Below are 12,318 nucleotides of genomic sequence, written 5' to 3' on the forward strand. Positions count from 1 at the left end.
AGAAGTAGAGAGAGGCTTGTGGTATGGAACAAATACATGACCCTAACAAAAGACTGCTAAATCCAGTGTAGAATTGGACAGGCTCTGCTTAGCTGTTTGCCTCCACTGGCTGCAGCAGTGAAAGAATTGTAGATGTGTTGAGGACCTTGCATCCCTTTGGCCTGCAGCCAATGGTTGATTTAGATTATATTTACAGCCCCTAAATGTATTATTCCCTGTCACTCCTACTCCACAGCAAGTGGCTCTAAAACATAAGCAATTACTCTCACCCGAGGATTTAAGCCTGTCCCAGCCCAAGTAAGACTTGAAGGCCAATTTCACATTCATGGAGGGATGAATTATTTTCCCTTCAAGTTGTAGCATTATGAACCTTATCTAGACAAAGATTTTTTTTTTTTTAAAGGAGGGGGAAAAAAAGCTTTATTTTTTTCCAGCACATAAAATATAACCAAACAGTCCAGTCCTCTCGAATTCCAGCCTGTCCAATTCTGCCAAGACCACAATACCTGATTGCGGTGCAGAGATTAGGCATAGTATTGCAGATTGGCTTTTTTCTTGGCCTGAACCTCCAGGATTCCTTCCATGTAGTCCTCATGGGTGAGCTCTGTGGCTCCACGCCGAAGTGCGATCATCCCCTACCCCAAAGAGAGAGAGTAGTTAAGGGATAGAACGTTGGCCTGGAACAAGCTCAACCTGTCATAAATTACTCCATCCCACCCCAAGCTTTCCTCTTCTCACCTTCTTAGCATCTGTTGTGGAAGTCTGAAGGGGCAGGAAATAGGCTGTTAAGTGATACTCACCGCTTCCACACACACAGCCTTGCACTGTGCTCCATTGAAGTCATCTGTACAGCGAGCCAGCTCCTCGTAATTCACATCAGGGCTGCGAGTGAGAACAAAAAACAAACCCATAAAACCCCACACTGCCATTGAACAGCAAGGTGTGGAGTGTCCTTAAAGCACCCAGCATCAAGCTCTACACACGGGAGGGAGCACCTCCAACCCCAGGCTTAAGGAACAAAGATTTATGGTACTCTTTCCATAATGCCCCTCAATGAGCTGGTCTTCACTTCTTTCATACCTGACATTCATCTTGCGTGAATGGATCTGCATAATCCTAGCTCTGGCCTCCTCATTGGGCATCGGGAACTCAATTTTGCGATCTAGGCGTCCAGACCGGAGCAGAGCAGGGTCCAGGATATCCACACGGTTGGTTGCAGCAATCACCTACAGAGGAGCAAGAATATCAGCCTGAGACTCCCGGAGGACAGATACTCTGTTTTGGGCTCCCCTGCCTAGCAGGATCCACCAGCTCCCTTCTGCCATGAGATCACCTTCCTCGTGAAGGGCTTGCAACCTCACCCTGGAGCCCACTGTGGCTTGATAATAACAGGACTGCCTCTTGCAGGGAGAGTATTACCTTGACTTGTGTGTTGGGTTGGAATCCATCAAGTTGGTTCAGAAGCTCCAGCATGGTCCTCTGCACTTCCCGGTCGCCAGCCTTCTCGCTGTCAAACCTGGAGAAGGAATACAGGAAACTGAGTCAACTCTGCTCATGCCTGTAACTCCCCCAGGTGCCCTCATCCCACTTATACTGCCCCAACACCAGCCTCCCTCCTCCTCTTTCATGTTTTGATCTTCCAAACTGTACATGGGCATCATTTGGGTCTCACTGGACCCAAACCATTTGCATTCAAGCCAGAAAGGGTTAATATTGTCTATGCCAGTGTGGTAGGTGTTAATAGCATTAGTAGGTGCCTGCTAACAGTGCTGGCAATCCTGATTTGCACCTAGGTAGAACCACTGTTTACTGGTAATAAATAGGATCCTTATCCTTGTGGCTCTCGCTGCCCAGCCCCAATAGCTGTGCAACAGACTGAGCTGGCAGGAAGGATCAAATTATTCATACAGAAAACAAATATGCTTTTGAAATGATCCCACCCACTAGATTGGGTTTACTGCACCCAGACAGAGAAGCACCCTAAAACTCCACACCTGGGAGTTCACTCCAGTTCTTACAGCATGGCCTGCAGATCTCACCTCTTGGTGCCAATGGCATCCAGCTCATCAATGAAGATGATAGAAGGAGCTTTCTCCTTGGCCAGCGCAAAGGCATCTCGCACCAGCTTGGCTCCATCTCCAATGAACATCTGCACCAACTGTGGGCCAGCCAGCTTCAAGAACGTGGCCTGGAGGGTAGAGAACAAGTCAGTTACGTAGCTCCTTCGCCCACATTGCCCCAACTCTCTGCTCTCTTCACAGCACAGGTTGGAGCCTATCACGCCTTACCCTAGAGCCAGGGTTCCCACACTGTGGTACATGAGGCATTACTAGGGGGGTACGTGGGAGAAATTGTGTAATCATGAATTTTATTATTTTATTTATTGCATTTTCATAATAGGCTACTCAGACAAACCTTTAAAACTCCGTGGGAATTTGTTATATAAAATACAGTAGTTAATTTACTTCAAGATGTACCAATGAGAACACAGAGATGCTGGCATCCAGACTCCTCACCTCCAGTCACCATACAGCGTGGGTTCAGTTGCCCAGCAACTGTCCAGTCTAACTGAGCTTATAACTTGGTCAGAGTTTTTTTCTGGTGGTATATGTCACACTATATCTGTACATAGGAGTGAAATATGGCTAAAGAAAGGTCATGTTAAGAAGAACACACAAAGTATCAGTGACGAGAAGGATGGGGGTACATGGTCAGCTGGTACATCTGGAAGGGGATACGCAATAAGAAAAGTTTGGAGAGCTCTGCCCTAGGGGAATTCTGTTACTCCCCAGTGGGGCAGGTCTGTGCACTCAGTCCCTCTTACCTTTGTCTGGGCAGCACATGCTCTAGCTAAGAGGGTCTTCCCTGTTCCAGGTGGCCCATACATAAGCACTCCTTTAGGGGGCTGGATACCCAGGTTTTCAAACTTCTCCTTATGATTCATTGGCAGGACAATGGCCTCCACCAGCTGCAAGGACAAAAAAAACATTAAGAAAATAAAACTTTTTCCATCAGAAACTCTACCCCTGATGCTAATCCAGTCCTTAAGCTAGAATCCCTAACCTCCCACCCCATGGATCCAGACTGCCTCAATTCCAAACTCAAATGCAGGGGAAAATCTACTTGTAGGGATCATGTTATTCACAGACTGGATTCTAAGTACTTCTATGACCCCATTACTCATAGTATCTGAGTGCCTCACAATTTTTAATGTATTTATCCTCACAACACTCCTATGAGGTAAGGAAGTGCTATTATCCTGACTATATATATGGGGATCAGAGACACGGAGAGACTAAGTGTCTTGCCCAGGGTCACACAGGAAGTCTGTGGAGGAGCAGGAAATTGAAAGTGGGATTCCCTGACTAACCACTAGACCATCCTTCCTCCGCTTGTCACCTCTTGGATCTGTTTATCCAGCCCCCCAATGTCGCTGTACTGCTCTGTGGGCCTCTCATCCACCTCCATGGCTTTCACTCGTGAGTCATATTCAGTAGGTAGGGTCTCCAAGATCAAGTAAGAGTCCTTGTTCACACCCTGCGAACACAAAGGCAATAACTTAGACTGAAAAGTTTCTGATAAAGCCCGTTCAGGCAACAACTAAGGAAGATAGTTCACCTACAGATGATACACCAGGTCAGGATATTATAGAGGTAAATAGCTCATGCATCAGGACTCAGTAAAAAAAAAAAATGATGCAGTTCTGTGACATGACGGGTTCTTAATGTCTGGATGAGTTAAAGACTAGTAAGGAGTCTAGGCTTTAACCTGACATGACAAAGGCAAGCGGTTTATCAAGGTATTTGGGTGCTTAAAAATGCACATAGGCACCTTAGTGCCAATTATGCAGGCTATGTGCTTCAGTCCCATTGATTTAAATGGGAGTTAGGCATCTAACTGCATACTTAGGCAGCTAAATGCCTTTGTAAATCTGGCCCAGTGTGCCTTGTCTACACTAGACTTTTCAAATGCATTAGTTAACACATGCTAATATCTCACCATTAAATCCTTGTCTAAACAAAGCCTGATAAAAAAATCTGCTTAGCTCATTTCCTCATGAGAAACTAAGCCAGCCAAATACTAGATTTTCTGGCTAACACCATGTGATCAGTATTTGCCAGTTACATTGCAACCACTCACCACTAGGTCTCCAGGCTTTAGCTTCTCTGCATCAACTAACCCGATCACGGGCAGGAAATATGTCTGCAGGGAAAGGAACCAATGTAAGCACAAGCAACCAAACAGGGCTGGATCCCCTACCAGCACTCCCCACACCTACACAGCTTCATGGCTCTCACCTGGCGAGTGGAGGTTTTAATCACAGCACACTTGCCCTTCCTCTGGGAATCTAGATCAATATTTGCTCCATCCTCTTCCTGGTCATTGGGGTCAACATCCAGTAGCTGAAGACCAGAAGAAAAGATATCATTAGAAGCAGAATCAGGCCAGTCTAACCATCCCACCCCTGGATCACATCTCAAGGCTTCTGATATTGGGTTCCTAGCTCAAAATCACACAAAGCAGTGGAAACTAAACATCCCACTGTCTACCATCATCCACCAATGGTAGAATTATGCTTGTAATTAAATCCCCTGGGAGAATTTAGAGCTTCTTGAGTAGCAGAGCTCCCTGTCATAGCAACAAGGCAACAGCACAGGCGAAGGCACTGCAAAATCCTGGGGAACAGGAGTGGTGGCTAGGGGTGCTAGGCACCCTCCCCACTCCAGTATAATAAATCAATGCTGGTGTCACATAAATTGGTTGAAACAATATTAAAGAATTATGAAACACTGAGAAAGACAGATACAAACTAGCACAACTACTGGAAAATAAAATTGTGCCTCACTAATCTATTAGAATTTTTTAAGCATGTCAAAAAATTACAGATAAAGGAAAACCAGATGATATAATTTATTTGGACTCTCAAAAGGCTTTGACAAAGTCACTCATAACAGTCTACTAAGAAAACTAAGTAGTTGGGGTGCAGGTCAAAATACTGTTATGAATGAGAAAATGGCTAAAGGGACAGAATTGTAGATGGGCAGGAGGAGTCCAAATATCACAAGACAAAAACATGGATTTAACACTTCTTCGGTCATCTGACTCAGTTTTTGAACTGTGAGGGCTGAAATAATGGAGAAAACAGAAGAGCAGGAATAAATTATCAGATTCTTCAAAGCAAAAAGGTTAACAGGGAATCCACAAAGTACCATACAAGGACCAGTTTTATTTAATATTGATCTGGAAAAGTAGGTGTGCAGAAAGGTGGCAAAATCCACAGATGAAATAAAATTATAGAAGACTGCAAGGAACTTCAGAGAAACTTAAGGCTAGGTCAATGACATTCCCCTTAGTGTTCATCTATTCACAAAAATTGAACAGATATAGTTGAAGCGATAACCTTCCTAAAGTGGATGCAGTTACAGCAGTATACAAATGCTTATATCATTACAGCTTATTTCCTTAAGAGAAGGGGAATAAGGTATATCAGGGTATGACTAACTAGAAACATTATAGCACAATAGTACAGCCGCTACTCCTGAGGGCATTCTGCGCCAAAAATTTAAAAATTCAGCAAAATTTGTCAAATAAATGTGGAGGCTCCAGCATGGCACTGGGGAGCACAGGCCACTGGCTGCACAGAGGTGACATCACTGTGCAGCTCCCACCCCCCTGGACTCAGCAGTGAGGCTGCACATAATCCTGCCACAGTGCAAGGGCTGGGCCTGCCACAGAAAAACCCCAGGCCCTGCCCCTCTGTGCCAGTGCACCAGGTGTGGGCAGGCAGGCTCAGCAAGGCAGGATCCAAGTGTGGAGGGATCCAGCTGTGGGTTGAGAGGTTTCTGTCTGTGCAGGGCAATTTCGGCACGGGCGGCTCAGTGGATCCACTTGTGGGAAGTGTATGTGTGGGGAAGAGATCTAGATGCACAAGGGCTTGCTGGGGGGTTCTGGGTGCAACGGTAATGGAACTCTGCAGGAAGGTCCAGGTGAAGGTGGTTGGGGCTAAGCAGGCTGGAGGGGCTCCATGGGGAGTCCAGATCCTGGGGGAGAGGGGTTGATCAGGGTGGTCCAGAGTGTGTGTGTGTGGGTGGATGCTCAGTGGGAGGGTCAGGATGCATGAGGATTGGGCGGATCGGGGAGCAGCTCCAGGTACAGGGATCCTTCCTTCTGCAGCTGAGGAGCAATGGGTGCAGGAAACGTGTGGGGCGGGGGGCGGGGCTTGCAGAACTTCCTGAAGCTGGGGGAGAAAACTGGGGGTGAGTCTGACCCTGCCCCGGACGCCGTGCAGGGGAAGAGGAAGTCCCATCCTCCCCAGCCCAGTCGGGACTAGCAGCTGAGCCCGGCACAGGGTAGGAGCCACCAGCTGGATCTTCCCCAGACCCGCCCCCCTTCCCGTGATTTACCTCTCTCCTGGCTGCCCTGAGCACCCAAAACATACTGCTGGGGAGGAGTACATGACCACTCATGGCTTCCCTTTGCTTCCCACTCAGAAAGTCATTTTTCTGTGGGGAAGCAAAGGAATATGTGGGGGATATAACAGAATTCGCCCAGGAGTAAGCTGCATTGCTGTAGTTCTTCAGTGTAGACAATTGCTGCAACAACAGAAGGAATTTTTCTGTTACTGTAGTAAATCTACCTCCGAGAGGTGATAGGTAGGGTTGACTGAAGAATTCTTCCATTGACCTAGTGCTGTTTACACCATGGCTTAGGTTGGCCTAATGAGATCTCTCAAGGGGTGAATTTTTCACACCGCTGAGAGATGTAGCTTGGTTAGCCTAACTTCCTAGAGTAGGCCAGCCCTCAGTATAATCATTTTTATACTGATGGAACTGCACCTACACTAGGGTGTTGTACCACTAACTATTTCAGTTGAAAAATTACACCTCTAATCAAAATAGCTAAATCAGTACAAAAAGTGTGTGTAGACCAGGCCTTACACATCAATATCTGCTAACTGTTTCCATTTTAAAGATTGGGAAACAAAAAGAGGAAGTCACTGGTCCCAACTTAGATTGATTCACTACAAACAGTCCTCTGCTCCAGTCACTGACCCTCCATCCCCAATTAGCGAAGGCACCTCTTAAAATTAAAAACTGTGCTCTCAATAAGGTACCGCTCCTAATATTACTCCAAAAGGGCACAACACTCACCTCAATGACATTGGAAACGAGGTAAGGCAGGGTTTTGTTCACTTTGATCTTCTCACTATTCTCTTTGATCTTATCTTTCATGGCCTGCAGCTCATGGGTAACTCTCAGCACCTCACTCTTCATTATCTGAAATCAGCACAAATTAGGAATAACTTTAGCAGAACAAAGAAACAAATACAGACATACATTACACAATCAGAAGATCAGAATGAATCCTAGGAGACAGTTTGGAAAAAGGAGGGGAAAATGTTAGGGCAAAACAGATTAGGCTAAGTGGTGTGACTTCAGGGATTGAGGTACACAGCCCTTCACCATTCTGGTCTCAACTCATCAGTGCCCCCAAATCATTTCCTCCTGATGCCATCTGAAGAATTCTAAAACTACCTAGGAATTTGAATTCCTTCTCATGGGAGCAGAAGACTTTGTTTTGGAAGAATTGTTTTCAGATTTTATTCCCATCAATTGGCCCATTCAAGCCTCAGATTTTATTCCCATCAATTGGCACATTCAAGCCCCACACTTGTTCCTGCATTTAAGGATTGGAGAATTTGCAAAATCACTTTTAAAACAGTTTCCGGATGCTGGACAGGTTATTGTTGATCAGCCTGGAATATCAGTCTTGCCTCTTGCACAAAACTCCTTGAAGGCAACTCAGAGAGATCTCAGTGAGTGCATAAAAATTGGAAAAATGCTTAAAAATAAAGATTAAATACAATTTTGGTGGATTGTATCCAACAAAATAATCAAATTCTGCCTTGCTTTCTATAGTGCTGCCTTATCCGCTCACTTCCTGCCTCCAGAGGAAGAGGCTGGTATCCCTGGAAAACACCATAATATCAACTAATCTCTCTGAGTCTACTTAGATCTGAATTAACTGATTTCTATCCAATGGCAAACTCATCCTTCCCTCAAATTCACCATCTTTACATTGTAAACTTCTCAAGGCAAGGAACAGTTTCCTTTGACATTTCTCCAGTGCTCTACATCAACGATAATTTTTAGGGCTGTCAAGTGATTAAAAAAATTAATTGCGATAAATCACACTGTTAAACAATAATAAAATATCATTTATTTAAATATTTGTTGTTGCTTTCTACATTTTCAAATACATTGATTTCAATTACACAGAATACAAGTGTACAGTGTTCACTTTATTTTTGATTACAAGTATTTGCATTGTAAAAAAAATAGTATTTTTCAATTAACCTAATACAAATACTGTAATGCAATCTCTACCATGAAAGTTGAACTTACAAATGTAGAATTATGTACCAAAAAACTGAATCCAAAAATAAAATAAATGTAAAATTTTAGAGACTGCAAGTCCACTCAGTCCTACTTCTTTCTCACTCAGACAAGTTTGTTTACACTTGCAGGAGATAATGTTGCCTGCCTCTTGTTTACAGTGTTACCTGAAAGTGAGAACAGGGGTTCTGATGGCACTGTTGTAGCTGGCGTTGCAAGGTATTTACGTACTAGATGCGCTAAAGATTCATGTGTCCCTTCATGCTTCAACCACCATTACAGTGGACATGTGTCCATGCTGAGGACAGGTTCTGCTTGATAACCATCCAAAGCAGTGTGGCCCAACCCATGCTCATTTTCATTATCTGAGTCAGATGCCATCAGCAGAAGGTTGATTTTCTTTTTTTGGTGATTCAGGTTCTGTAGTTTCCGCATCAGAGTGTTGCTCTTTTAAGACTTCTGAAAGCATGCTCTACACCTCCTCCATCTCAGATTTTGGACGGCAATTTAGATTCTTAAACCTTGGGTCGAGTGCTGTAGCTATCTTTAGAAATTTCACATAGGTACCTTCTTTGCGTTTTGTGAAAACAGCAGTGAATTAAAATGAACATGTGCTGGGTCATCATCCGAGACTGCTATAATATGAAATATATGGCAGAATGTCAGTAAAACAGAACAGGGGACATAGAATTCTCCCCCAAGGAGTTCAGTCACAAATTTAATGAACGCTTTTTTTAACAAGTGTCATCAGCAGGGAAGCATGTCCTCTGGAATGGCAGCTGAAGCATGAAGGGGCATACAAATGTTTAGCATATCTCGCACGTAAATACCTTGCAATGCTGGCTACAAAAGTGCCACACAAATGCCTGTTCTCACTTTCTGGTGACATTGTAAATAAGAAGAGGGCAGCGTTATCTCCTGTAAATGCAAACAGACTTGTTTGTCTTAGCGATTGGCTGTAACAAGAAGTAGGACTGAGTGGACTGTAGGTCTCGATGTTTTACTTGTTTTGTTTTTGAGTGACAGTATGTAACAAAAAGCCTCTACATTTGTAAATTGCACTTCACAACAAAGAGATTGCACTACAGTATTGTTAGAGGTGAATATTCTTTTCTTTATCATTGTTTTACAGTGCAACTATTTGTAAAAATAAACATTTGATTTCAATTACAACACAAATACAATACATGGGAAATGTAGAGAAAACATCCAAAATACTTAATTAAATTTTTCGAATTGGTCATTCAAAGTGTGATTAAAACTACAATTAATTTTGAAGTGTGATTTTTTTTTTTTGAGTTAACGGCGTGAGTCAACGGTATTGACAGCCCTAGTAATTTTCTAACACTGTAGGATTACGCTACGGTGAATCTACAGAAATTGCTTATGTCACAATACAAGCAAGGTGCTGGAACCAAGGTGCCTGCCCAACTCCTGGCTTGTAGTGGTTTCCATCATGCAGGTTAGTTTGTTAATGGTCTCAGCACCCTCACTATATGAATTGTTCCACACCCAGATACAAGCATCTGGAGAATGTGATTTAGAGAAATAATTAACACTATTAAATATAGATGGCTAAAATTGTTTTTTTTTTGATTCAAGTTTATAGAACGTTTCTTTTTAAAATAACTTTTAAAAAGAAATCTGAAATTTAATACAAATATGTTAGGCTATCAATTTATTATATCTCTTCAACATTAAAAAATAAAATAAAATAAATATGCTGACACCATGAGGCCTTTATCAAAAAACTTTGCATTGAAAGTCTGGAGTGGGATCTGCGCACTGGGACATAGTCTAGGGGAGACATAGTCCAGGGGGCAGACATAACCCTCCCACCTTAAGATGGACGACGTGGTCAAGGCCCTTATACATCCACCGCGGCCGCAGGAGGCTACCAGGGTCCAGGCAACCGCCCAACAAGAGGCGACTAGATTGCAGCAAGAGACTAATCAGCTGCTGCTGAGTCAGGCTGCTCAGGACCGAGCCTGCTGAGAGACCTAATAAGCCAATGAAGACCCTTATGGAACAGAATCACCACGGGGAAGGGACCCGGACATATAGGCTAGCCATTACTACTACAAAAAATGACGAGGGAGGATGATGTGAAGCATACCTCCTGGCTTTGAGAGAACAGCCCTGCGGAGGGCCTGGCCCCGAGAACAATGGTCTGGTAGCCTTGCCCATTCCTATGTGGGGAAGCCCAGAAGGTCTATACGATATTCTGCAGAAGCTGCAGCAAACTATTCCCAGCTAAAGGCAGAGATCGCTGGCCAGGTCGGAGTGACAACGGCACTACGAGCCCAGAGGTTCCATGAATGGCGATATATGGAGGACAAGACAACCCCGAACGCAGTGTTGACTTGATCCACCTGACCGGAATGGTGCGCCCTGAAGCCCATAGCTCTGAGGAGATGATGGAGGTACTAATATTGGACTGGTATATGCGGGGTACCACCAGGACTCAGGACTTGGGGTGGTCAGAATGACCCTCCACCTATGATGAGTTGGTCTCCCCGTGGAAGACAACTGGCAGCCCGCGAACTGTTCCAGACTCCAAGCGGGGAGACACGGCAACCCGGAGACAACCCCAAACCCAAGCCCCTGACTGTCGAGAACTCTAGAAAAACTATAGCGGAGGAACGACAGTGAGGAATGGCTGAGCCAGAAAGGACCTCGGGGTTGGGGAAAGAGTGGTGGGGACCGGCAACTAGCCCCAGGCGGGGGTGATAACCGGAATGAGGGGACGGTGTTTGAATGTGGGGATTGGGGCAAATAGCCACCAATGTCCCAACAAGGAGGTGCCTATGCAGTGTAATCTGGGGAGTTATGGATATGGGGACAAGGGCCTACAACCGGTAGGGTTACATTGACTCAACTGGATTACCAGACCATAAAAATAAAGGTATAAAAACCATACTTAAAACGGGGAGTGCTGTCACGTTGGTCCGGGAAAGTGGGATACAGACCAACTAACCGGGCAAGCACAGGGGAACATGCGACATGGCACCGTGAATTACACCTACAACCAGTACGGATGAAAGAATACCACCAGAGTTCGCAGAGTAGTCCCCAACTCCCTTATCTTGATGGAGAGACTCCCTGGTGAGAACTACGACCCCGAAGAGGCAGGAGGGTAGCAATCCCCCAGGTTTGACCAGAGGCAACAAAGAATAGCTCACTCACAAGGTTGGCTGAATTGCTCCAGAATTGTTCCATCCCCTGGAAAACCCAGGTAGCGAGAACGAAGGGCGGCTAAAAGTTAGCGACCAGATTCTGGCAGCTAAAACAAAAGACTTTCCCTTGTGGGTAGGCGAACCCGCCCGGAGAACAAGAGAAGAGTTGGGTCACGAGGACAAGGATGTTTCCTGGCCCAAGTGGAGAGCACCCAGGGGAAAGTGAAATAGGCTGGAATGAGGTCAGTTTCAGTCACTGCACGGAGACCTTTGCAGGAGACCAGGCCAAAGACCATTATATCAAACGAGGGAGAGGTACATGGAAGTAAATGAGTGCCTGTAGAAGGAAAAGCCAAAGCCCAAGGCCAATACGGCTCTAGACTGACTGTTGGTATCAGAAAGACAAAACGAGGGGAAAATAAAGCACCCAATACCCACGAACACATAAGGGCCAAACTAGATACTCCACAGCATGATTGGGACATATAGGGTAGACAAGACCGATAGAATACTAAAAGGTTTATGGCCAGAATACGAGCAAAGTCCAGCGTAATTGTCCTCCTGCCCGAATGCCAGCTGCATAGCCCCCCGACCTCACTGCGGCCCACTAGACCTTTACCTAATGAAGTCCCTTCGAAGGAAGCATGGACTATGGCCCGCTAAGAAAGTCGTCACGGCACCGAACGTACTAGCATCTCTGACTAGGCCACACGATATCCAGAGGCCAGCCCTTTAAGAAACCCCAC

At 45.0% G+C, this 12,318-nt stretch overlaps 2 protein-coding genes across 3 annotated transcripts in view; one reads left to right on the top strand and one right to left on the bottom strand.

The window, feature by feature from the left end:
* Window positions 1-12,318, top strand: part of FAM180B (family with sequence similarity 180 member B) — a 404,198-nt gene that overhangs the window by 215,718 nt on the left and 176,162 nt on the right. The window lies entirely within an intron of this gene.
* Window positions 1-12,318, bottom strand: part of PSMC3 (proteasome 26S subunit, ATPase 3) — a 43,969-nt gene that overhangs the window by 18,584 nt on the left and 13,067 nt on the right. For both annotated transcript variants that reach the window (XR_012655779.1, XM_075065338.1), the window contains exons 3-12: window positions 7,152-7,277; window positions 4,299-4,403; window positions 4,141-4,203; window positions 3,400-3,537; window positions 2,825-2,968; window positions 2,040-2,188; window positions 1,420-1,516; window positions 1,081-1,226; window positions 801-882; window positions 507-635 (exon numbers count right to left, since the gene is read on the bottom strand). Coding sequence is in view for 1 of the 2 variants with exons in the window: in XM_075065338.1 (XP_074921439.1) it covers window positions 525-635; window positions 801-882; window positions 1,081-1,226; window positions 1,420-1,516; window positions 2,040-2,188; window positions 2,825-2,968; window positions 3,400-3,537; window positions 4,141-4,203; window positions 4,299-4,403; window positions 7,152-7,277 (1,161 nt within the window). In the remaining variant the exon portion in view is untranslated. The remainder of the gene's footprint in view (window positions 1-506; window positions 636-800; window positions 883-1,080; window positions 1,227-1,419; window positions 1,517-2,039; window positions 2,189-2,824; window positions 2,969-3,399; window positions 3,538-4,140; window positions 4,204-4,298; window positions 4,404-7,151; window positions 7,278-12,318) is intronic.

Source organism: Chelonoidis abingdonii, chromosome 4 (assembly GCF_003597395.2).
Source record: "Chelonoidis abingdonii isolate Lonesome George chromosome 4, CheloAbing_2.0, whole genome shotgun sequence".
Taxonomy (NCBI): domain Eukaryota; kingdom Metazoa; phylum Chordata; order Testudines; family Testudinidae; genus Chelonoidis; species Chelonoidis abingdonii.